Source organism: Sapajus apella, unplaced genomic scaffold, assembly GCF_009761245.1.
Source record: "Sapajus apella isolate SASKATOON/1434 unplaced genomic scaffold, GSC_monkey_1.0 scaffold12, whole genome shotgun sequence".
Taxonomy (NCBI): Eukaryota; Metazoa; Chordata; class Mammalia; order Primates; family Cebidae; genus Sapajus; species Sapajus apella.
The window spans coordinates 4,268,314-4,294,050 of NW_022436952.1; the positions used below are offsets into that span (position 1 = coordinate 4,268,314).

At 55.6% G+C, this 25,737-nt stretch overlaps 1 protein-coding gene across 4 annotated transcripts; it reads right to left on the reverse strand.

Annotated features, from left to right (window-relative positions):
- Window positions 1-9,882: 9,882 nt before the first annotated feature.
- On the reverse strand, window positions 9,883-19,555 carry GRB7 (growth factor receptor bound protein 7). Of its 4 annotated transcripts, none has more exons than XM_032279810.1 (15): window positions 19,340-19,555; window positions 14,970-15,172; window positions 14,712-14,862; window positions 14,374-14,530; window positions 14,127-14,248; window positions 13,958-14,035; window positions 13,250-13,387; window positions 12,784-12,894; window positions 12,466-12,564; window positions 12,130-12,210; window positions 11,920-12,036; window positions 11,676-11,736; window positions 11,465-11,552; window positions 11,265-11,358; window positions 9,893-10,425 (listed from the first exon to the last, which is right to left on the reverse strand). In XM_032279810.1, the coding sequence occupies exons 2-15, from the start codon at window positions 15,122-15,124 to the stop codon at window positions 10,279-10,281; spliced, it is 1,599 nt and encodes a 532-aa protein (XP_032135701.1). In that variant the 5' UTR covers window positions 15,125-15,172; window positions 19,340-19,555; the 3' UTR covers window positions 9,893-10,278. The 4 variants fall into 4 exon arrangements, with proteins under 4 accessions (XP_032135703.1, XP_032135702.1, XP_032135701.1 ...); XM_032279809.1 differs by lacking the exon at window positions 19,340-19,555 and adding an exon at window positions 19,079-19,258; XM_032279812.1 differs by lacking the exon at window positions 11,465-11,552 and having other exon boundaries at window positions 9,883-10,425.
- Between the last annotated feature and the right edge of the window lie 6,182 nt (window positions 19,556-25,737).

A 25,737-nucleotide genomic window follows, 5' to 3' on the forward strand; every position in this document is an offset into this window, starting at 1 on the left:
ATCAGCACCATCTCCCTCCCATCAGTACCCCAAACTGTCCAAGCAGGCTGAGGGGTTTCCCAGGCTTGCTCAAGCTGAGGAGGAGAAAGGAATGGCACGGCACCCTGCCTTTGCATTTTAGCACTGAATACATTCAAAAATGGCCCCTCAGTAGCTGGTTTTCAGCCCTGGAGAGAGGATTATATGGCCTTTCCCATCCCCAAACCCTTTCCAAAGCAGAAGCAGCTCAGGCAGAAGACAGGGAGACAGGGAGACCCTGACCCCCTTTGCCAGTGCGCAGTGGCGTTGGGGCCAAATGGACTAATTTGATGCCCTAGAGGGTGATGGATGGACCTGGCAGTGAAGGCCACCCCACACCTGCACCCTCCTCCTCCCCCTCGCCCATCACGAAAAACCTGGGCCATTCACTTAGGCTGCTGTGTCCAAACCACCACCTGCAGGCAACTGCCACCCGAGGGCAGGCAGGGGGAAAGGACCTAGCTCCCTGCCCTCATCTCCTGTCCCTCAGAATCCAGGGTCTGAGGGAGAGTGGAGGTGACAGCTCCCAGAAGACCAGAAACACTGGCCTGAGGAATGGTAGAGGGGCACATTCGGGCCAGGCCACAGTTCCAGCTGCGGAGCATTCCGGGATCAGACGGTTGTTTGCATAAAAGCCAAAAGCCACTGCACCTGGGGTGGGGAGGCCCTCTGGGGAGGTGCTCCCTGGCTTGGGGGAGATGGGGGAAGGAAGGTGTCATGGAAAGTCCCTGAAGGACACGGGGTGTTGAATTTGCTGTGGTTTTGTTTTTAACTCTGTCTTGACCTGTGAAGTAGGCAGCTGCCTCCCTTCACCCCAAATAACAGATCTTCCCCCAGAATAACACACACATACCCAAGGAAAGGGCTGCAGTGGAAAGGCCTGCGGGTGATGTCAGCTGCCCCCCTTCCCCGGGAGTGAGGGGGCAGGAAGCCCCGAAACAGCCTTTCCTATCACCTCGCCTCTCCACCCCAGTCCCCTGGCCCCCTGGCCCAGAAGAGCTGCCTAGGCAAATAAACCACAGCCCTGGGGGTGGCGGTGGATGGGAACTAGGGGGGCGCTGCCACCTCCTCCCCTAGGCTTGTCCTTCCACCCCCCAATCCCCATCTCACCCCCACTGGAATTGCATTATCAGTAACTCACTGAGAATGTCTCACTCGCAGACCTCAGCTACCCCACTAGACTCCCGGGGAGCTGTGTGTCCCTTTGCGTGTGCGTGTCTGTCTCCATGTGCATCTGCCTCTCTCTCTCTGAATATCTTTGTGTCTGTCTGTGTGTGCGCGTGTGTCCGTGTGCACGTGCACGTGTCTTGTTTGTGTGCTGGGGAAAAGCAGGCACAGTCAGTGAATCCAACAAAGCTCCTAAGTCCCAAGCAAAAGACAGCCGGGCGCAGACTCCTGCGAGTATCTGGAGTCCTGGTTCCAATCCCAGCCCTGCAGCTCTCAGGATGAGCCCAAACACTTGACTTTCCCTTCTGAGCGCTGATTTTCCCCCGAGTCAGGGATCTCTGAAGGGCCTTCCTGCTGGTACTCCTAAGACTGGCCTCAACCTCACTGCAGCAGCCCGGCTCCAGGCCTTCCCTCTCCCTCCTCTCCTCACTGGGCGCTGGAGCTGCAGTAACAGTGGCCCTGCCCGTGACCCTTTCAAGAAGTCACTTTCCTAACTGCTCTATCAAATTCCAATCCTGGTCCCCAGGGGTAGGGAACGCCTGTGGAAGTGTAGGAGGCTCAGAATATGCGCGCTGAGGCTGGGTCTGAACCCCAGGCCCCTGCCCTTTCTCAGGTTCTCCTCTAAATTCTGCGTAGACCCCAACCCCAGATTCCCGGCCGGCCGGGGTGCCTGGGAGAGGAAAGCGAGGCCTGCGGAGATGGGGCAGGGGTGCGGCGCGCGGTGGGAGTGAGGGTGTGTGAGGGGAAGGGCAGCTGCACTTCTGAGAAACAGCTCGGCGTCTCAGCAGCCCGCAGCCTAAGCCCCTGCCTGCGGCTTCACAGCTCGCTCCTCCCCGCCGCCCACGCCGCTCGGGGCCTCTCCGGGGGTCGGCAGCCCCGGCGGAGGTGGTAGCTGCTGGGGAGGAGGGCAGCTCTGGGGACAGCAAAGTGGAACCCAGGGGGGATGGGGTGGACATAGAGGAAAGCGTGGGTCGCCTGACACCCCGAGAGGAAAACGCCTCCCCTCATCAGGGTCCCGAGCGCCGGATCTCGGCGTGCCCGCGTGTCCCCCTGCCGCCCCCACGCTGTCCCATCACAGCCCGAACGGGATCCAGAAGTGAAACTGTCAGGGTCACAGCCCAGCGCCGCCGCTGCGCCCCGCCCCGCCCTTCCGGGCACTGCCGCGGCGCAGGATCTCCCCGCGCTCAGGCGCCTGCCAGGGAGGAAACGGGGGAGGGGCAGGGGAAGTGCCCCGCGGGCATCTGCAGCGCGTGGCCGCTCTCCTCGGGGGTGTCCGCGCATAATCACGGGTGGGAACCTCAAGAAACCCGAGCTCCAGGGAGGCCAGGCCGCGGCGCCCGCACTTCCCGCTATGGCCGCAGGGTGTCACTGCAGCTGCGCGGCTGAACCGGCTCGGCGCCTGCTGGAGGCGGTAAGCGGGAACGCTGGGACGCCGGGACTAGGCTGCCGCGCCGCACGCCGGTCCCGCACGCCCGCGCCCGGAGGCTCCGCGACGCTGGAACGCGGCTCCCACACCTCCACCCGCCTGGCCAAGGGAGCACCCCCCGCCCCGCCCACCGACCCTCGGCGAGGCCCGGACTAACCTACGCTCTGCGGCCATGGGCTCGTTGCTGCAGCGCCACGCAAGCCAAGATACCGACTGCGCATCCCCCCGCGGCCTCGCTGGGCCGAGTTCAAAGAGCCGCGACCCCGACGCGCGCCCCCTGGCGAAGCTGGTGTCCTTCTCCCCGCAGAGGTGCGAGGAGTCGCCACGATCGCGGGTGGCTCGGTGGAGCCTGGCGCCCGTCGGCCCCGGCGCGCGCGTGCGGCCCGGGTGGTGGCGGAAGGGCGGGCGACGGGGCAGATCGCCTGGCGCACCGGCCTAGAACAGCTGGGAGATGGGTCCCCGGTGCATCCTCCCCTACCCCAGCCTGGCCTGACAAGACTGGGGTCCAGCCTTACCCAGCTACCCCGCTGGCCCCAACACTAAGCTCATCCAGTAGATGTGTGGGGCAGGGTACCTCAGACTGGGAGGAAGGAACCCAAAGATGGGGAACCCGAGTCGGGACTGATGGGTGGAAGAGAGCCAGGCTGGGCAAAGAAGAGATTCCCGGCCGGGCGCGGTGGCTCAAGCCTGTAATCCCAGCACTTTGGGAGGCCGAGGCGGGTGGATCACGAGGTCAAGAGATCGAGACCATCCTGGTCAACATGGTGAAACCCCGTCTCTACTAAAACTACAAAAAAATTAGCTGGGCATGGTGGCGCATGCCTGTAGTCCCAGCTACTCAGGAGGCTGAGGCAGGAGAATTGCCTGAACCCAGGAGGCAGAGGTTGCGGTGAGCCGAGATCGCGCCATTGCACTCCAGCCTGGGTAACAAAAGCGAAACTCCGTCTCCAAAAAAAAAAAGAAGAGATTCCTTGGATGGCCAGGCCTGGTGGCCCATGCCTATAATCCCAGCGCTTTGGGAAGGCAAGGCGGGAGGATCACTTGAGGTCAGGAGTTCGATATCAGCTTGGCCAACATGGCAAAACCCCGTCTACTAAAAATACAAAAATTAGCCAGGCGTGGTGGCGCATGCCTGTAATCGCAGGTACTCGGAAGGCCAAGACAGGAGAATCGCTTGAACTTGGGGAGCAGAGGTTGCAGCGAGCCGAGATGTGCCACTGCACTCCAGCCCTACAGAGAGAGACTGTGAAATTAAAAAAAAAAAAAAAAAAAAAAAATCTACCACAGAAGGGTCTGGAAAAAAAAAGGAGAGATCCCTGGAATCTTTTGGGAAATTGGGGTAGTGCCAGTAGGAATATCCTGGAGTACAGGACTCGGGGCACGGGAGTTGGTCACAGCTGTGTGAGTCGGTCACAGCCCATTCCATTCCTGCATACAGCTTCCCCTCCAATTCCAAGGTCACAGGGCCCAGTTCCACTACCCAGACCCTAAGGGGATCCACATGGTGGCTCTAAGGGGGTGGTTTCTGCCTTCCAATCTCCCTCAGTCTGCCCCAGACCACCCCAAGATAAACCCAATCTAAGTAAGAACAAACTGCTTACAACAAAAACGCAGCTCCAGCTAGACAGCCCCCCAGGTGCCCAGCAAAGAAAAATTTGCCCCTTCCTTGGGGTAGATGCAACTCTGGAAGAAGATGTCAGATGACATCATAGCTCAACCCACATGGGATTGAATTTCAGGCCTCATCCCCACTTCCCAACACCACCCCTTCCTGTATGGAGAGCCAGGGGGACCCCTAGGAGCAGCCTCAGACCCGGGATCACCCACTCACCTCGCCCCCAGCCTCTGGAGTCCAGTCTGCAACATCCAACTCCCCCAGGATCCAACTCCCTTTTTTTTTTTGAGACAGAACCTCATTCTGTTGCCTGGGCTGGAGTGCGGTGGTGTGATTTTGGCTCATGTAACCTCTGCCTCTTGGGTTCAAGTGATTCTTCTGCCTCAGCCTCCTGAGTAGCTGGGATTACAGGCACCTGCCACTATGCCCAGCTAATTTTGTGTGTGTGTGTGTGTGTATTTTTTTAGTAGAGATGGGGTTTCACCATATTGGCCAGGCTGGTCTCAAATTCGCCCTGACCCCGTGATTTGCCCACCTCAGCCTCCCAAAGTGCTGGGATTACAGGCGTGAGCCACAGCTCCCAGCCCCAACTCCTTCATTTCTGTCATCTCCCAACTCAACTGAGAGCTCAGAGTCCTTTGTCCTGATTGCCACTTCGTACTCCCCCTCAAGCCCCAAAGCTGAGGTTCTGCCAACAGCACAGGACAGGAGAGCAGCCTCTGCAGACCCCACCACTGTGCGAGCTGGACCAAGCTCTGAGCTCTCTGGGCCCTCTTTCTGTCCGTTGGACCAGATTAGTGCTTCAGTGGTGCAAGCCTTTTTCACGAATACACCGTAAGGCTGAACTTCCACTTAGAAAGGCAGTGCATCCCCCATCACCAACCCAACCTGTCCCTCAAGCTCCTGCTGGAAGCCTGGGACTCCGGGAAGCAGTTAGAAAACTGCTTATGTGGATAGTTTGGAAGAAAGAATCCTTCCCAGTGGCTTTGGACTCCCCTCCCTGTGTCTCGCCCGTCCTCTCTTCATCCCTCATCAGGGTGCCTGGCACTGGGGCCCAAGGAAGGAGCCAGGCAGAGTCCCTGACCTGATGTTGAACCTTCGCGCCTATGCACCACCCGTGAACTTGGATGCTGCAGAACTGGCCAGGGCTTTGTCTGGATGCCCTGCCCAGGGAGGTGGGCACCCCTAGAATCACGCCCACCCCATTCCAGAGTCCAGAGCATTGGCAGCAGTCCTCCCTCCCCTCCACACTTGAGCAGGCAGAGAGGCCCACACTGTAGCCACACCCGCCACAGAACCCCTATCCTACAGGCCAACAGTGCTGCCAAGGATGGCCGCATACCCTGGCGCCTGGCTCCCACCGGCCACGCTGGCCCTGGGCAGCCGGAGAGCATGATGCACGGCACGCGGCACTTTGGGTCAGCTCCCCAGACGTGGGCCCTGTCACCCTCTGTCAGTACTGGGTCCTCCTCCGCATGGAAAGATGATGAGGAATTTCCCCTTTGCCCTCAAGTTCTTTTCTGAAATGTTTTTAATAAGTACATACAATTTTAGGATCAAACCCAATAAATCAATTTTGAAAAGACAGTATCTGAGGTCCCAGGCCCCTCCCTATCCACCAGAGAAGCCCCTGCTTCCCCTCCCACCAGCCCAGGTTTTCTCAGAACTGCAAGCCTCCCCTATCTAGCACTGAAGCTGTCCTTGGCAGTCCTTTCTGCTATCTGACCACTGTAGGTCATGCTGCAGTCTCTGAGGTAGAGCAGCAGCCTTCCCACATCCTCAGAGCTAGGGAATCTTGCCCAGGGGTCCCTCTATGAGTTGGCCCTGAGAGGATCCCTGTCCCCCAAACTTTTAGCGGCTACATCTCCAAAACGCCAGAAATCTCAGACACTCACTGAGAATGGCCTGCTGCCTGTCTCAGGGAGCCAGATCAGAGCCAAGTGCTGTCCCCTCTAAGGGCTCCCAGCAGCCTCTCAGTGGCCAGCACTGAGAAGGGAAGGGGCAGAGGACAAAGGCCAGAGCAGGGCAGGGCTGCATTTCACCGCCTGCCACTGGGCTGAGTCTGGCTTCTGTCCCGAACTCCATGACCCCAGGTGAGTGGCTGTCTTTCTCTGAGCCTCAGTTTCCCATTTGTAAAGTGGGAAGGATATCTGTCTCACAGTCTCCAATTAGCTGTGAAGGGACACTGGGTCCTCTTTTTGTGCAGTCTAAAGCTCTGGACATGCTGAAGAGGTGACTCATCCTGACCCCTTCACTCTCACCCCAGCCTGGAACCCTGACACCCACACCTCAGAAGTAACCCTGGGTACCCACGGCAGCCACACAGCCGACACTGCCCATGGTGGGGATGGCTCGGGGACCTTGGCAGGTGGCAGGCAGCAGGTTGCACTGGGCCCTGCCTCCAGTCCTGCTAAAAAGAAGCAAAATATCTGGGTGTGGTGGCTCATGCCTGTAATCCCAGCACTTTGAGAGGCCAAGGCAGGCGAATCGCCTGAGGTCAGGAGTTCAAGACCAACCTGGCCAACATGTTGAAATCCGTCTCTACTAAAAATACAAAAAAATTAGCTGGGCATGGTAGCGGGTGCCTGTAATCCCAGCTACCCGGGAGGCTGAGGCAGAAGAATTGCTTGAACCCAGGAGGCAGAGGTTGCAGTGAGCCAAGATCGTGCCATTGCACTTCAACCTGGTGACACAGTAAGACTCTGTCTCAAAAAAAAAAAAAAAAAAAAAAAAAAAAATCTGCCACCCTTCCTGCTCTTGGGCTGCAGTAAGGGCTTCTGGCAGATTCCCAGGAGGTCCCAGCTAGGGTATGCATGAGATCTTTCTGCCCACCTCTGTCTGCCAGGCCTGGCTCCAAGCTTCCCAGCCTGAGGTTAGCCGAGGATGGGGGGTGCCTTGGTCAGGAGTGGCTGCCAGGGCTGCCAAGCCCAGCCCAGGGGCTTGTTGCAGAGGCTGGACCAGCTCAAGGTCACCTGGGGACAACCCTCCAGGCCAGAGACCAAGGCTGCAGGGAAGGCAGGGGCTTTCTACGAGAGGAACTCATAGGCCACGATTGCTATTACTGAGGCTGAGGAATGCCACCTGGAAGTCAGCCAGACAGGGGGTGCAGAACATGCCCAGACCTGGTCCTCAGACCTGGGTTGGAATCTCGGCTCTCCCACTGCGATCTGGGGCCAGGCTGCCCACTGGGCCATCAGTTTCCTCACCTACAAAACAGCATCTTACCACCTCCTGCCCAGTCAGCCCCAAAGATTTGAGGAGAGGCTCTCCATTAAAACATATCAATATATAATAGAATATCCAGCTATATACAAAGGTGGAGAGAATAATTTAACAAATCCCCACATACCTAGTACCTAGCACCAAGCTTCAACCAATGTCAACTCATGGCCATGCCATGACTGTGCCCACACCCTCTCCCTTAACCTCTGGATTTTATTTACTTTATTTTTTGAGACAAGCTCTTGTTCTGTGGCCCAGGCTGAGTGCAGTGATATAATCAGGGCTCACACAAGCCTCAACCTCCTGGGCTCAAACGATCCTCCCACGTCAGCCTCCCAGGTAGTTGGGACCACGGATACATGTCACCACACCTGGCTAATCTATTTTTTATTTTTGTAGAGAGAGGGCCTCACTATGTTGCCCAGGCTGATCTCAAACACTCCTCCTGCCTCAGCTTCCCAAAGTGCTGGGATTACAGGCATGAGCCACTGCGCCCGGTCACCACTGGGTTATTTTAAAAACAAAGCTTCAGCATCACTCTATGTACCCAGGAAATAAACCTGCACATGTACTCCCTGAATCTAAGATAAAAGTTGAAAAAAAAAGAAAAACAAAGCTGAGACATCTTGTGATTTAACCTTTAAATACTTCACAATGAATCTCTTAAAGGTAAAGACTCAGAAAAAACCATAACCACAATACCATGACTACACCTTAAAAAGTTAACCATAATCCTTCAATATCATCAAATATCTATCTCATCAGAATTCAAATTTCCCCCAATTGCTCATAAATGCTTTTTAAGTTAGTTTGGATTTGAATCAAAGGTCAACACATCATTTGGTTGACATATGTCTAATTTTCTTGAAATCTAGAGATTCCCCATCTTTTCTCGTAATTTTGTTGCTATTGAAGAAGAAACTGGGTTATCTGTTCTGTAGAATTTCCCAATCTGGATTTTTGCCATTGTTTCCCTTGTATTTCCCGTAAACTAGTTATTGAATCCAAGGAATCAGTTTCAGGTTTGGAGTTTTCACAAAAACAGTGACTGGTTGGGGTTCACGTGTCTGGCGAGAGGGTCTGTCTCCTGAGCTGAGCAGCAAGTTCAGGTGCAGCCAACCTGATACAATCTGATACATTTATTGAGGAGTTCTAATCAGGTAAGAGCTGAAACTAAAAAACTCTTAGACAACACCGTGCGCGGTGGCTCACGCCTGTAATCCCAGCACTTTGGGAGGCCAAGGCAGGTGGATCACTTGAGGTCAGGAGTTCAAGACCAGCCTGGCCAACATGGTGAAACATCGTCTCTACTGAAAATACAAAAAATTAGCCAGGCGTGGTGGCAAGCGCCTGTAGTCTACTTGGGAGGCTGAGGCAGGAGAATTGCTTGAACCCAGGAGATGGAGGTTGTAGTGAGCTGAGATTGCACTACTGCATTCCACCTTGGCAATAGAATGAGACTCCATCTCAAAAAAAAACTCTTAGACAAAAACATAGACTGGCATGAGCAGTGGGCAAAGGCCAGACCCTACACTGTCTATGTGGGCTTCATTGGAGGCACAGGGGAGTGGTGGATTTCTATTTGGGAATGATCACTCTGGGTGTTGAAGGACATGTTGGAGAGGGAAGCCAGACACAGAGGGCTGAATGGTAGCAGGCTCCGTTTGCATGGCTATCTGGAAGGGGCAGAACTAGGACAGAGAGTTTTCAGGTTGGGGAGGAGGGAGAGAGGCTGGCAGTAGGGGGCACAGGGACTTGTTGGGGGATGAGGCCGTTCTGTGTCTTGGTGCTGGGGCCGACCGTCCCACCAGCTAGTCCAGGACCAGCTGAGAACAAGCATGCTATCCGACTCACCTCCAACTCCCAGGCCCTGCTAGTTACCCCTCTAGGCTTAGACTGTCAGAAAGGCTCTCTGGGATCATGGTATCTTGTGCATTCACTTACTTAACTAGCAGTGACTGGGCACCCACCATGTGCCAGGCTGCATGGGGGGCACTGGAGACTCTCAGATAACCACGACCAGTCCTGCCCTCAGGGAACATCCAGGCCAGCTGGGACATGGCCTCGATCCATTTGACACTTTCAACAAGGCCTCCACAGGTGCCCACCTTCCTGGGTCGCCCCCAGTTTTTTTTTCCAGGCAGGTTCTCACTCTGTCACCCAGGCTGAGTGCAGTAGTGCAATCTCAGTTCACTGCAGCCTTGACATCCCAGGCTCAAGGGACAAGGGATCCTCGCACTTCAGCCTCCTGAGTAGCTGGGACTACAGAGGCACACCACCATGCCCAGCTCATTTTTTATTTTTTGTAGGGACGAGGTCTTGCCATGTTGCCCACGCTGGTCTCAAACTTCTAGACTCAAGCAATTCTCCTACCGTGGCCTCCCAAAGTGCTGGGATTACAGGCATGGGTCAGCCAGCCAGGCCTTGCCAGACACAACTCATAGGTATATCAAAAAATAATCTTTATTGTCACTAGTATAAAACAGAGCAGATCAACTGGCCTCTCAGTCTGTACAAAGTGTGGGGCATGGGACCACCTGGGCTGCCACACTTCTCCCATAATGCCCCGCCCTACAGCAGCACCCCAGGTGCGAGGAGAAGGGGAGGGGGCCACTCCAGGCCTTCCCTTGAGGAGAGGGTTCGAGAGTGGACTGGAGGAGGTGCTGTTTTCTACCTGAGGGAGGAAAAGAAGCAGAGGAGAAAACTGGAGTGAGGGAACCCTGCCGCTCCTCATCCAGTCCCCCACTGCCACGACCGGAGTTCACTAGATGCATGGAGGGGTGGTGGACAGCCTGAAGGCGGCTGAGGCATGAGCCAGCCTGTGGCCCGGTCAGAGGGCCACCCGCGTGCAGCAGTGGCGCAGCAGGCACGGCAGGATGCCACGGTTCAGCTGGTGGAACTCCACGAGCTGCAGCAGGTCAGTGAAGCGGGTCTGGCCGTCATCCATGCTGAAGTACAGGCGGCCCTCCTCCTCGCTCTGGGGTACAGTAGAGTGGGTGGGAGGTCAGGGAGGGGCCTGAGGCTTCGGGAGCTCCCTCCATAGCCAGGGCCCCATCCATTCCCTTTTATTCTCTTTTTATTTTTTTGAGAAGGAGTCTTGCTCTGTCACCCAGGCTGGAATTCAGTGGTGCGATCTTGGCTCACTGCAACCTCTGCTTCCTGGGTTCAAGAGATTCTCCCGACTCAGCCTCCCAAGTAGCTGGGACCACAGGCTCGCACCACCACACCCAGCTCATTTTTGTATGTTTTAGTAGAGGTGGGGTTTCACCATGTTGGCCAGGATGGTCTCGATCTCCTAACCTCATAATCTGCCTGCCTCGGCCTCCCAAAGTGCTGGGATTACAGGCATGCGCCACCACACCGGCCTCTTTTTTTTTTTTTTTTTTTTTTTTGAGACAGGGTTTTCTCACTGTCATTCAGGCTGGAGTGTGATGGTGCCATCATGGCTTTCACTGCAGCCTGGCCCTGCTGGGCTTAAGCAATGCTCCCATCTCAGCCTCCTGAGTAGCTGGGATCACAGGTGCACACCACCATGCCTGGCTATCTATAAATTATTTTTAGAGATGGGGGGTCGCCCTGTGTTGCCCAGGCTGGTCTCGAACTCCTGGGCTCAAGCCATCCTCCACCTTGGACTTCCACAGTGCTGGGATTAAAGGTGTGAGCCATGGCACTCGGCCTTCCACTTCTTGTGCAGGGAAAGGGGAGATGCACTGGGGGCCAGGGAGCCTCTGGAGGGCTTGGTGAGGAGGACAGGTTGCTAGGAGTCCCGTGTCTCACTGCAGGACTCCGGGGATGGGGGGATGAGGGGATTCTCACCGGCAGGATGAGATAATGCTTCACTTTCTGCAGGTGGCACAAGGAGAGGACAAAGCCCTGGGGGTTCCGCTGACTCTCCCGGACCAGGAACAGGCTGCCAGAAGACAGGAGAGGGGGCAGCGTTACCCAAGGGCCCTTGGCTGCCACCTGAATCCCAGTCTCTCCTATCCCTGGGTCTGCTGCCCAGCCCTGCCCCTTACCCGTCTACCAAGCCCTGCTGTCCAATGAGCCGCTGGCTCTCCTCACGGGAAATGCGTCCGTGGAACCAGAGTTGGGTGCGGTGGATGGCTGCGGTGGGGAAAGCACATGGGTGGTCACTTTGGGGAGGGGACCCCTATACCACCTGCTCACCCCGGGAATGCTCAGAGAAGTTGAGGCAGCCCCTGCCCGGGACTCAGGGCTGTCACCCACCTGCACTGAGGCTGGTGCCAGAGGCCGGCGTAGGCAGACTGAGGCGGTGGTTTGTCTTCTTCTGCAGAGCAGTGGGAGACATGAGAGAGTCAGGGTGCATTTGGGGGCATTATCCAGCACCTCAGGGAGGTAGCGCGCCTCTCCCCAGCTGGGGCCCCCCTCACCCCCTCTTCCTCCCTATTTCAGGGATCCCGCCCAGAAAGCGGGTCCCCCATGCAAACACACAGCCAGGCGCAGGCCTCACCCTCCAGGCCTGGGCCTCCTCCAGGGCCACACTCAAAGCCTCCCGGGGGTTCTCGATGACGCGCCCAGCATGGCCAGAGAAGTCCATGGCCACCAGAGTATTATCTGAGACGCTTCTCTGGAGAGGGAAGGAGAGGGGAGAGGTCAGGACAGGGTACAGGTACCCTGGGACGAGGCCCACGTGCCCCCCCATCCCCCTGTGTGCACTCACCAACGGTGGGGAGCCCAAACAAGACGGGCGCAAGTGGCGAGACTGTGCCTGCTGGTAATTCTTGTACAGCTGCGCCCCGTACTGGGGGTGGAGAGAGAAAAAGGGCCTGAGATTGAGGTTGGGGGGGAGCAGCTGTGACACCCCCTGCAGAACAGGACTTGCCCAGGGCAGGGCTGTGTGTCTGCCTTGGATGGGCGCTTCCTATAACATCAGGTTTGGACAGGGGTTATCAGAAAGCAAGGCTGTGATGCCCTCCTCATTCCAGAGGCTTCCTGGGGGCAGAACTGGGGATCCCCCTGGCCAGGCCAGCCCACCAGGCCACTCCCAGGGCCTCACCTTGAAGAGGCGGAAGGCAGCCAGCCAGCAGGTGCGGCTCTGTTCGTCTTCACTGCAGAAGATCCGAAGCCCCTTGTGGCCATTTCGAAGCTTGTTGGGCTGCAGGGAGAGGAAATTGGCTGGTCCTGTATCTGTCTGTAGGACCATTTGTCTGTCCCTGCTCCGCAGAGCAGAGCAGGATCCAAAGAGCTTCCAGCAGGGCAGGGTGCAGGGAGAGGAGTCTGGGTGTCTGAATTGGGGCTCAGAAGCCCCAGGCAGGATCCAGAGGCCTGAGCAGTTCCTGCTTCCCCCAAGGGTCAGGCCGGGCCAGGTCTTCACCTTGACACAGAAGCCGAAATCTGTGGGCATCCCGTAGAGCTTGCGGCCCTGAGTCACCACATACACGTTGGACTCATTCACGTCTGCCACATACTGCAGGTGCCTCGGATCCTGAGTAGCATGAGAGAGCAGGACTTGGTACAGGTGGATCCCAACCCCTCTTACTGCCCCTCCCCAAGCCAGGTGGGGCAAATGTAGAACCAGAGAGGGGCAGGGGAGTGCCCAGGGTCACACAGCAAATAGCAGTAGAGTCAGGACTTAAACTCGGGGTCATCTTTTCTCCTGCTCCCTCCCTGGGCAGGTGAGTTGGGCAAGGCTGTGGGAAGGGGTGGTAAACTGGAGGTGGCTGGCCTGGGGGCACCTGGGGAGAAGGGCTCAGGGGTTCCTGCAGAGAAGGGGCAACTTCTAGAAGGACCAGGGACTGGTGGGACTGGAGGGGCTGGGACTGGCACCCTCAAGACCTCACCTTAGAGGTGCCCTTGGTGGAGTAATAAAGGCCAGATCGACGCAAGAAGCAGAAAAAGCGTTTCCAAAGCTTCCGTCCTGATCCCCGAAGCTGCAGGAAGCCCTGAATCTCAGGGAAGCTGCCCACATTCAGGAAGTTCTGAGCCAAAGAGCAGAGGAGAGTGAGAGATCTGATCTCCCCTTTTCCCCTCTACCACCAAGATCTTTTTCTTTTTCTTTTGAGACAGGGTCTCACTCTAGTGCAGTGGCACCATCACAGCTCACCGCAACCTCCACCTCCCAAGCTCAACTGATCCTCCCACCTCAGCCTCTCAAGTACCTGGGACCACAGGCTCATGCCACCATTCCTTGCTTTTTTTTTTGTAGAGACAATGTCTCACTATGTTACCCAGGCTGGTCTCAAACTCCTGGGCTCAAGTAATCCTCCCACCTTAGCCTCCCAAAGTGCTGGGATTACAGGCGTGAGCCACCGCACCCAGCCCACCCTCAGGTTTTTACAAGGAGATGATTCACATGCGTTTCTCGCCCCCATTCAACAGAAGAAACTGATGCTCAGGCAGGAAAAATGACCTGTCCACAGTCACACAGGACTGCGGCTGGGCTCTTTCTACCACAGAGAGGAGGCATGGGACTTAAGGGCAGAGAAGCACTGGCCAGTTCTGGGGAGCCGTGAATATGCAGTGAAACGTGAAATGGGTGGTCCCCCCACCTGGATGAGGTCTTCATGGGATACACCAGTGTGTGCATCAAGACAGCTGGAGACCATTTTTTCTGGGAACAGGGAGTGCTGTGGGTGGAAAAGGGGCAGGGCTCAGGGCTCCAGCGTCCAGGTTGAGGATCAGGGCGTCCCAGCGCCCAGACATCCCGAACACACTCACTGGGGAGCTCTTGAACAGTTCATACTTGGCGAAGTTTTTCCGGAAGATGAAGCGGCTATCTCCGCCTACGGGCCAGGCAGCCTGCACTTCCACCACGGACTCGTGGTCCTCTAAACCCCGCTCTGGGGTCAAGGGCAAAAAACAGGGGTTACTGGAGATCAACCAGATCTCCGGGATGAGCCACATGCCTAGCCCAAGACGCAAGGCATTGCCTCCCGGCCCAGGCGGTTCCATACACTGGACTCACCCAGTGCTAGGTGGGGGTGGCACTCCACCAGCCCCCAGGTCTCGTCGCTCAAGGCGTGAGTTCGCTGCACCAGCATTTCACACACATGGCGAGCCGTGGCGCCCGCCGCCACCTCCACAGACCTGCAGGCCCCATCCTCACTGTACACCTTTACTACCTGTGCCCCAGGAATTGCAGACGACTTGAGGGGAAGCAAAGGGTGATTCCTTCCCTTTCCCCTCCTGCTAGACCCTCAGGGACCTGACCAAGAGCCCCCGCCTCCAGGGAACCAGCTGTGTATCTCCCGCGGACCCAGCACGCACCCAAATCCCTGCCTTCCCTTCTGAGGGACAACTCACATGGGGGCAGCTGGCATCGCGTGGGAGCAGCCCCCGTACACTGGAGGGCCCCCCGAGAATGGGGCTCTGGGGGGGAGGACTGCAGAGCTCAGGGAAGGGGTTGGGGATGGAGGGGAGGGAGGTGGCGCGCCGTTCCTCCTCTCGAAGTCTCCTGGGGCAAAAAGAAGGGAGAGAGGTGTGGGGAGGAGGAGGCGTGGCCTGCAAGCCTCCGTGTGTCATCCAGCACTGACCCCCCGCAGGCTGCACGTCCCATCATACCTGCCAGTGGTTGGGATGAGGAGAGGCTGGGACCTCTTTACCTCCTCAGGCACAGGGGCCTCAGGGGGCCGGGGACTCCCAGGAGGGGTCCCAGGGTCTGGGCAGAGGTCTTCCGGAGAGCTGCCAAGATGAGGTGGAGACAGATCCAGCTCCATGGCGTCTGAGGGAGAGGGGCTGAAGGGAACCAGTTGTGTAGCCTTGTCCTGGGGAGAGGGGACGAGAGAATTCAGACCTCCTGACCTCACACGGCAGTTAGGGTGCCCCTCAGAGTTTACCTAGCACCTCACTGCTCTAACTGGAGTTTCCCTGAAGCCCTTAGGGAAGGATAGAATGAGCCTCATTTTACAAAAGGGGACACCAGGTCTCTGAGAAGGAGGCACGCTTGCCCTTAGTCACAGGTGAGTCGGGTAGAAGCTGGTGTCTGGACCCAGTCCGGCACCCTTGGTGCTCTTCCTGTTTCTGTGTTTGTTTGTTTGGTTGGTTGGTCGGTTGCAGTGTGTGTGCCACCATGCCCGGCTAATTTTTGTATTTTTAGTAGAGACAGGCTTTCGCCATGTTGGCCAGGCTGGTCTCGAACTCCTGATCTGCCTGCCTTGGCCTCCAAAGTACTGGGATTACAGGCATGAGCTACCACACCCAGCCCCAGGCTCTTTTTTTGAGACGAAGTCTCTCTCTGTCACCCAGGCTAGAGTGCAATGATACCTCCACCTCCCAGGTTCGAGCGATTCTCCTGCCTCAGCCTCCCGAGTATCTGGGATTACAGGCACGCGCCACCACGCCTGGCCCCCAGTACTCTTTCTTTAGCACAAAGTTGTTCGTGGGAAGAGCTGAGGGTCCACCCATCACAAGCCTGGTGGTCACAACAGATTTCACCACCCACAGACTAAGGCCCACTCCTTTGCCTCCACGGGTGGGCCACTCACTGTGCCGGGCTCTGCCCCGGGTTTTTCCAGCGCTTTGTTGCCAGACCCAGTTGCCAGAGCCTGTTCGTACTTGGCAAAGTTTGGCCTGCCCAAGTGATGAGTGATACAGAAGGAGAAGGAGGCGGGGAAGGATGGGAGCCAGGAAGGCAGGAGGGCTGGCTTGGCCGCAGCACAAGGGCGAGCGCAGGTCTGGGGTGGGGACCCAGCCCTAGCAGCCCACAAACCTGTGTACCCTCCCAGGCCATCCTCCTGCCCAGCTCTTTCCTGAAGCCCCAGTGCTAGAGCCACTTCCTCTGAGAAGCCTTCCTAGCTTTCCACATTCAGACTGAACGACTCCCTCAGCACTGTGTGGGGCCGCATCATCCATTACTGTGCACCTGTCTTATCTGCCCACTTGTCCGAGGGCACCTGGTAGCCCCGGCCAAGGCCAATCTCTCACCCATGTCTTATCACCTACAGGGGCTGCTCAGACACTCAGAACCAGTCAAGACAGGAGGGTGGAAAAGGCAAGCCCTAGAGGTGGAGGCAGGGCTGGCCCCCTTCTCCGCAGGAACCCAGCAGACCCCTTTCGCTGGGCTGAGACCTGGGAGAACCTGCAATCCCAGCCCCCAGCTGTTCTCCAAACACTGGGCCAGTACTATAAGGCCACTTAGGGCACCTGGACTGACCCCTCAGGATGGAGCAGGCACCTGACCCTTCAGTGAGGGCACTGGGGGACTTGGGGGACAGGTGAGTCAGGGCGGGCGGGACGACACTGCCTAGGGCTCTCCATTCAACCTTGACTCACCACACAACTTCCTGGCTTAGGAGAAACAAAAACAGCCCTGCCTCTACCCTCCCCCCAACTCCCCAACCCACTGGTAGCCGGAGAGAAATGGAGGAGGCAAGGGGCTGGGAACAGGACAGGGAGGAGGATGTGGGGCCTGAGGCTCCTCTGACGTCACCTCCTCCTCCCTACCCTTGGCCTAGCTCCAGGCCAGGTGGGACCCACGATCTGCTCTCAGCCCCAGTCCCAAACCACCACCAGTCCCTCCCCTGGGAGGGAGAGAGGCAATGCCCGACCTGGATTCGAGAGAAGCTGGCAGCCCAGCAGTGCCCCTCCTGACCCAAAGCATCACTCAGAGCCCCTGCCCTGTGTCTGGGGTCTACCGGGTCTCACCCTGCTGCTGGGTGCCCCAGCACTGGGGGATGCACCTGGCCCAGGGGACTCGTCCACATTCCCCTAGGGGATGAGGCTCCTCCTGATACATTCTCCTGGGTGTACTGGCCAGAGGGGTAGCACAAGAGCAGGCATGGAAAGGGAAACACTCAAGATGCCAGACAGGACAAAAGGCCAGGGAGGGGCTCAGGGTCCTGCCAGGAGGGGTAAGACACACCCACCGCCGCTGGCAAGAGACCAGCACCTCAACACCAGAACACACTCCCCCACTCCCACCCCTGTCTAACCTCTCCAAACAGCCCTGGTGACTTCATTTCAGGCTGCAGGGGGCCACACCTTCGACGAAGTCACAGACTAATAGTGGGGTGGGAGAGGTGTAGAGAATTCGGGAGGGCAGTGCTTGGAAGGGGTTAGAAGTGGATTCGAATCACATTAGCACCTGGCCTCAGAGATCAGAGAGGGCCGGCCCAAGGCTGGGAAGTACCCTCAGATCCCCCACCGTGTCTTTCAGCCCCTTCTAAGGCTGGAGGCGAGTGGGATCGTCAAGACCAATGGCGTGACCAGGGAGGAGGAAGAGGTCCTCGCTGTGGGCCTGGCAGCTCAAACTGAGGCCCCAGGAAAGCTTCGGTTGGAAAAACTGACGCCCAAAATCAGTGTGTCCCCTCAAGGAGGCCACTCCGGCCGTGGCTTTCCAGCTGCCTCCTCTGCTAGTGGCTCCAGCCTCACCTGCGTTCCCATCCTCCCAACCTCCTTGTTTACTTCCTGAATCACGCCCCACCTGGCTGGCCCTAAGGGCGGGTGGCGGGGCCCAGTATTCAGGGCCAACAGAAAACAACCCTGCTTCCCAGAGCAGGGGGAAGGGCTGGCGGCACTGAGGCCGGGGCCGGGGCCTGGATCTGGATGCGGCGGGAGAGCCCCGGTCCCCTCAGCACTCCAGCCCCGCCCCCACAGGAGAGGCTTATAACCTTTTAGGGTGCAGGGCCCAGGTGAGAAGGTTAAGAAACCCCGGGATGACTCCGAGTGGAAGGGAGGACCCAGGACTCTGAGGCCCGGCCCACTCTCTCACTCAGGAAAAACACCCAATGGGAGAAGGCGGGGCAGCTCTTTTAAAGTTGAATTCGGGAAGAATGCTGGAGTGTCTGTGCGGTTAATCATTACAGGCTGCCCGCCTCCGGGAGGTCCCCCCACCCCGCACACAGCAGAATATCAGGAGGGGAGAGAGCAGAGTCCAAGACTGGCGGACCAAAAGAGAGCCTTCCTGGGGGGCAGTGCGGCTGGCCGGGGGGGGTGGTCCCACCTTGCCTGCAGGTGCATTCTCTGTCCCCGTCTGCCAGAGAGACCCAGACTGGGAACCAGGGTCTCTCTCTAGCCTGATCAAGCAGAAGAGACCATCTGCCACCCCCCACCCCGCTCTCCCCAGGCCCCACCGCACTGCAGGGTCCCCCGTCCACCCCCTCAAGCCTTCCTGCCCACTTCATGCAGAAGCCAGGCGGGGCCGCGCCCCACCCGGCCTGCACTTTCCCACCCGAGGGCCGGAGACGGTGTTGCTGAGCAGCGCATACAATCTGGAGAGACGCAGCCTCAACAATTTAGAGGATCCCTCTCCTTCACTGCCCTCCAAAGTGGAGGGGGCCCTCCCCCCAGCCCGAGGAGACGTCCGTCTTAGAGACTTGGGAAGACCCAAACTGGGGTAAACTGGGCGAGCCGGGTAGTGAGGGCGGCTCTCTCCGGGTGTGCGGGGAGGGGCTAGTTTCAGCGGGAAAGCCAGGTTGGAGGAGAGAATCAGGTCTTCCTTCCCATTCTCAGCTGCTGGCTGCTGGGAGGTGTACAGGGAGGGAACGAGGAGGGCTGGAAGCCAGGATGGGTACGAAAGCGGACGGGCGGGGAGGAGGGGGCGGGATGGGAAGTGGGCGGAAAAGAGAAAAGTGGGAGGCCCAGCAGCCCAGCAGGAGACCCAGACTTTCCCTACCGGCCCCCAGACCGGCCGCGCCTGCCCCCAAAGGATGAATGCCCGCTTGGGTCCTTACCTGAACCCCAGGCGTCAGGACACCAGGCTGGGACCACGTCTTTAGGGAGGGAGACGCCAGGCCCTTAACTACCTGTCCCCCTTCGGCCCCCGCCCCGGGCCTGACATCACCGAGCGGGGGGAGGGGGAGAGCCAGGTGGCCTCCAGTCCGCCCACCTGGGCCGCCGGCCAGTTCAGCCGGAAACGGGCACAGCCTGGGGCCCTGATGCGGCTGGGGGTTGCCTGGCAAGCTGTCGTCTGAGACCGATATAGGTCGCCTTACCTGGAGGAGTCCCAGCAGGAGTAGCAGGACACCCGGCCTGAAGTCTGGCTCTGTCTAGGAACCCCCAGATGCCTGGATTTTATTTCAGATCCACTCTACAGGTGGCAGGAGGGTGTCCCGACTTCGGATGGAGAAGTCAGGGGCGTGGGGAGCCCTGTGTGTCTAGATTCCAGGCCCAAGGAAACTAAAATTATCTTGGGCAGATAGGGGCGGGTCGGGGGAGGCGCCTGGGAGGAGGGCGGAGACTCACTGACACTCTAGGCCAACTGGGATTGTTTTTGCCCTTCCTAGCCTGGCAGCAGGTGCCAAGGGAGGGTGCAGGTGCCTGGGAGAGGCAGGGAAGACAACCAAAGAGACAGCACCAAGAGCCAAGATCAAGAGTCCCGACCACCTGGGAGGGAGGGGGGAGGGCCTGGGGGCTGCAAGGTAAGAACCACCCGGTCCACTCTTCCCTAACACCCTCCCCAAACCTGGTTTGATCATTGGCCAAGCCAGGGGGCCCATCTACAGCTCTGGTTCCCACCCCCTGGAGCAAAAAGCACCCTGCCAAGGAGGGATGCCAGCCAGGGGGTTGCCCAGCAACATGGCCAGCCCCTCTACCTGCAACCACCTATTCCGTGGTGGCTGCGCCCTGGCCCCTCGGAGGCACCCAGGGTACACCCCCCCACAATTCTGAGCAAAGTCCAGAGTCTCAGCTTCCCCTTCAAAATTGAGGGGGTTTGGCAGGGTGGCACAGTGGAGGAGCCATAATGATCTGCAGAAAGCTCTGGCCTGGGCACCTGGGGATTCCTCTTAGAGAGATCACTTTGGCTCTCTCACTCAGCAGTAGGCAAACACAGGGTACTTGGGAGAGGGGTTGGGAGGCAGAGATCAAAGGCTGTGGCCACCACCCAGCTTGATGTGGGTGACAGGAAAACAAACAATCCCCTGGGCGCCGGGCACGGTGGCTCATGCCTGTAATCCCAGCACTTTGGGAGGCCAAGGGGGGTGGATCACAAGGTTAGGAGATCAAGACTATCCTGACCAACATGGTGAAACCCCATCTCTACTAAAAATACAAAAACTAGTCTGGCATGGTGGCATGCACCTGTAGTTCCAGCTACTCAGGAGGCTGAGGCAGGAGAATTGCTTGAACCCGGGAGGCAGAGGTTGCAGTGAGCCGAGATAGTGCCATTGTACTCCAGCCTGGGTAACAGAGTGAGACTCCGTCTCCAAAAAAAATAACAACAAAAAAAAACAAGCCTTAGGGGGATAAGAGGTCCACCCTGGGGAAGGACAGAGGAGTGGCTCCTGCCTCAATTTTCACCAAAGTTTTCCTCAGAAAACTGGTAAGAGTGAGCCAAGCAAAGAAGTTGGGGAGGAGGCAAGTTCTCCTGAGCAGTCTGTGCAAAGGCAGAGTAGACAATTCACTCATTCATTTATTCAACTATCTGTTCAGTACCTACCATATTCCAGCCCCATGTTTGGTGCTGGGGTTACAGGGGTAAGCAACAAAAACAGGCCCCACCCCATCCTCACACAGCCAATCAGGGAGATTGGTGTTAATCAAAGAATCACACAAATAAGAAATGGCAGGTGACAACTACACTGGGAGAGTGACTCACGTAGGGAGTCAGGAAAGACTTCTCTGTGGAGGTGACAGCCAAGCAGAGGAGAAGCTGGCTGACATGGGAAGGAGGTTGGAATCGGTGCATGGGAATTGGGAAGGGGGCCACAGTCCCCGGTGAGGAAACCAGTACCAGAGCTCTGGGCAGGAGGGAACGCAACGTGCAGAGACAGAGCAGGGTTGGAGGAGAAGGGAGGCAGCAGAGGCCACGCAGGTGAAGCTGCATGGCTGTGGAAGGTGTGAAGAGAGGCAGCTGTGCCTCTGCAAATGTGGCCTGTGACACACCTGCCTCCACACCTCCCTAAGCCTGTGTGAAAAACAGATCCTTGGGCTCCTCTCCAGCAACTGAATCTCAGTCTCTGGGGCTAAGACCCAGGAATGTGTGATATTGACAAGCCCTCAGGTGGCTGTTCTGCAAGCCAGGTTTGAGAGCCATCCATCCTGTTTGTCCAGATGGGTAGGAGTAGCAGTCAAAGGCCAGACCCTGCAAGTTGTATTTAGACTTGAGTAGAAGCACAGAGGAGAGGGCACATTGACATTTTGGAAAGATCATCCTGGATGTTGAAGGATGGGATGGAAACGAAGCCACACTCAGAGGGCTGAGTGCTGCAGGAATCAACTTATATGGCTTTCTGGAGCAGGTGGAACTGTGTGGACAAAAAGCAGGCTTGGGATTGGGGAGGAGGGAAAAGGATCCACAGTAGGGGGCACAGGGACTCTTGGGAGGTGATGGGACCGTTCTATATCTTGGTTGTGGAGTTGGATGCACAACTGTGTGCGTTTATTAGGACTCATAGAAAGGTACCCACAAGAGGATAAAATTTACTGTGTATGAGTTGTATCTAAATTCAAAAACAACAATGATAAGGCTGGGTGCGGTGGCTCATGCCTATACTCTCAACACTTTGAGAGACCAAAGTAGGTGGATCATGAGGTCAGGAGTTTGAGACCAGCCTGGCCAACATGGTGAAACTCTGTCTCTACTAAAAATACAAAAATTAGCCGGGCGTGGTGGTGTGCACCTGTATTCCCAGCTACTCGGGAGACTGAGGTAGGAGAATCGCTTGAAACCAGGAGGCAGAGGTTGCAGTGAGCCGAGATCACACCACTGCACTCCAGCCTAGGTGACAGAGCGAGACTCCGTCTAAAATAAATAAATAAATAAGAATGTGTTTATAGGTCAGTAGAACAGAATCCAGAGTCCAAGAAGAAACCCTTACATTTCTGGTCAATTGATTTTTTACAGAGTGCCAAGACAATTTGATGGAGGAGAGGGTGATGCTGTAATCAATTTGATACCCACAGGCCAAAAGATGAATTTAGATCTTTTGCTTATAGGATGCATTAAAAAAAACAAAACAAAACAAAAAAAACCTCAGATCATATGCCTGAATGTAAGAGCTAAAACCATCTAACTTCTAGAAGAAACCATGGTCTCAAGATAGTCTTCATGACCTCGGGTTAGGCAGAGAACTTAAATTGAACAGCAAAAGACAACTGACGAGAAAAAAACTGATGTTAGACTTCATCAAAATTTAAAATTTTTGTACTTCAAAAGTCACCATTAAGAAGAGGCCAGGCTTGGTGGCTCACACCTGTAATCCCAGCAGCACTTTGGGCAGGTGAATTGTTTGAGCCCAGGAATTTGAGACAAACCTAGGCAACATGGCAAGACCTCATCTCTACAAAAAATATAAAATTTATCTGGGTATCATGGTACAGGCCTGTAGTCCTGGCTACTTGGTGGGGCTGAGGTGTGGCAATTGCTTGAGCCTGCAAAGCTGAGACTGCAGTGAGCTGTGACTGTGCCACTGTGCTCCAGCCTGGGTGACACAGCAAGATCCCATCTCTAAAAAAGAAAGGAGAAAAGAAGTCAGGTGAAATAGATCATGCCTGTGGTCCCAGCACTTTGGGAGGCTGAGGCAGGCAGATCACTTGAGGCCCAGGAGCTTCAGACCAACCTGGCCAACACAGCGAACACAGCCTGGCCATCTCTACTAAAAATACAAAAAGTTAGCTGGGCCGTGACGGCGCATGCCTGTAATCCCAGCTACTTGGGAGGCTTGAACTTGGGAAGCAGAGGTTGCAGTGAGCCGAGATTGTGCCACTACACTCCAGCCTGGGTGACACCGTGAGACCCTGTCTCAAAAAAAGAAAGAAAGAAGGAAAAAAAAAAAAACGAGTCAAAGACTGGGAAAAAATAGTTGCAAATCATATACAACCATATATGGTTGTATATATTTTGGTTGGTATCCAAAATATATAAAGAACTTTTACAAATCAAAAATAGACAAACAATTCTAATAAAAATGGGCAAAAGACTTGAATAGATGTTTCTTCAAATAATATGTATATGAATGGCTAATAACTACGTGAAAAGACATACAACATAGTCATTAGATAAATGAGAATTAAAGCCACAGTGATATACCATGACATGCCCACTAGGATGCTTATAATCAAAGAGACAGAAGCAAGTATTGGTGAGGATATGGAGAGACAAATCCTCATATATTGCTGGTGGGGATGTAAAATGGTGCCGCCACTTTGAAAAACAGTCTGGTTGTTTCTTTTTCCTTTTTATTTATTTATTTTTTGAGATAGAGTCTCGCTTTGTTGCCCAGGCTGGAGTGCAGTGGCTCGATCTTGGTTCACTGCAACCTCCAACTCTGGGGTTCAAGCAATTCTCCTGTCTCAGCCTCCTGAGTAGCTGGGACTACAGGCGCCCACTACCACACCTGGCTAATTTTTGTTTTTTGTTTTTGAGATGGATTCTTGCTCTGTCTCTGGAGTGAGGTGGCAAAATCTCAGCTCACTGCAACCTCCGCCTCCCGGATTCAAGGGGTTCTCCTGTCTCAGCTTCCTGAGTAGCTGGGATTACAGGCATGCACCACCACACCCAGCTAATTTTGTATTTTTAGTAGAAACGGAGTTTCTTCATGTTAGTCAGGCTGGTCTCGAACTCCCGACCTCAAGTGATCTGACCATCTTGGCCTCTCAAAGTGCTGGGATTACAGGGGTGAGCCACCATGCCCGGCCCCTAATTTTTGTATTTTTAGTAGAGGTGGTATTTCACCATATTGGTCAGGCTGGTATTGAACTCCTGACCTCAGGTGATTTACCCACCTCAGCCTCCCGAAGTGCTGGGATTACAGACATGACCCACCATGCCCCACCCTGGCCATTTCTTAAAAAGTTAAAGACTAGCCTGAGAAAATGGCAAAACCTTGTCTCTACAAAAAAACTAGGGGGGGGGGCATGGGGGTGCGTGTCTGTAGTCTCAGCTATTCAGGAGGCTGAGGCAAGAGGATAGCTTGAGTTCAGCAGGTCAGGGCTGCAGTGAGCTGTGTTTGCACTGCTGCATTCTAGCCTGGGCAACAGAGAGAGAGCCTGTCTCAAAAAAAAAAAAAAAAAGTTAATCATAAACTTACCACACAATCCAGCCGTTCTACTCTTAGGAATCAACCCAAGAGAAATGAAAAGACACATCTATACAAAGACACCTAGATAAGGGGGCCGGGCGCGGTGGCTCAAGCCTGTAATCCCAGCACTTTGGGAGGCCGAGGCGGGTGGATCACGAGGTCAAGAGATCGAGACCATCCTGGTCAACATGGTGAAACCCCGTCTCTACTAAAAATACAAAAAATCAGCTGGGCATAGTGGCACGTGCCTGTAATCCCAGCTACTCAGGAGGCTGAGGCAGGAGAATTGCCCGAACCCAGGAGGCGGAGGTTGCGATGAGCCGAGATCGCACCATTGCACTCCAGCCTGGGTAACATGAGTGAAACTCCGTCTCAAAAAAAAAAAAAAAAAAAAAAAAGACACCTAGATAAACATTCATAGCAGATTATTCAAAGTAGACAAAAACTGGAATCCTAAATCTCCATCAACTAGTGAATTAAGAAACAAAATGTGGTGTAACCACACAGTGGAATACTACTCAGCAATAAAAAGGAACAAACTACTCTAGATGCTATAGCATGAATGCATCTCAAAAATCATATTGAGTGAAAGAAGCCGGAAGCAAAAGACTACATAGTGTATTATTATGGTGTATGTGAAACATCCAGAAAAAGCAAATTTAGAGACAGAAAGCAGATCAGTGGTTGCATAGGACTGGAACTGGGAGACAGATTGACCAGCAACAGGCAGGAGGAAACTTATCAGGTTGACAGAAACGTTCTGTAATTGGGCTGTAGTCATGGTTAGGCAACTGTACAAATCACTGAATTTTCTTTCTTTCTTTCCTTCTTTTTTTTTTGAGACACAGTCTCACTCTGTCACCCAGGCTGGAGTGCAGTGGCACGATCTCAGCTCACTGCAACCTCTGCCTGCTGGGTTCAAGTGATTCTCATGCCTCAGCCTCCCAAATAGCTGGGATTATAGGCAAGGTGCCACTATGGCCAACTTTGGGAGGCCCAGGTGGGTGGATCACCTGAGATCAGGAGTTCAAGACCAACCTGGCTAATATGATGAAACCCCCATCTCCATTAAAACACAAAAATTAGGGCCGGGCGCGGTGGCTCAAGCCTGTAATCCCAGCACTTTGGGAGGCCGAGGCGGGTGGATCACGAGGTCAAGAGATCGAGACCATCCTGGTCAACATGGTGAAACACCGTCTCTACTAAAAATACAAAAAATTAGCTGGGCATGGTGGCGCGTGCCTGTAATCCCAGCTACTCAGGAGGCTGAGGCAGGAGAATTGCCTGAACCCAGGAGACGGAGGTTGCGGTGAGCCGAGATCGCGCCATTGCACTCCAGCCTGGGTAACAAGAGCGAAACTCCGTCTCAA

What these genes read in the sequence shown, in the direction of transcription:
- GRB7 (XM_032279810.1), bottom strand. Translation starts at nt 15,124, where the DNA reads ATGGAGCTGGATCTGTCTCCACCTCATCTTGGCAGCTCTCCGGAAGAC. An exon ending in CTCATCCCAACCACTGGCAG is followed by an intron (nt 14,863 to 14,969) that starts GTATGATGGGAC and finishes TTTTTGCCCCAG; the next exon opens with GAGACTTCGAGAGGAGGAAC. An exon ending in AACTGTTCAAGAGCTCCCCA is followed by an intron (nt 14,036 to 14,126) that starts GTGAGTGTGTTC and finishes TTCCACCCACAG; the next exon opens with CACTCCCTGTTCCCAGAAAA.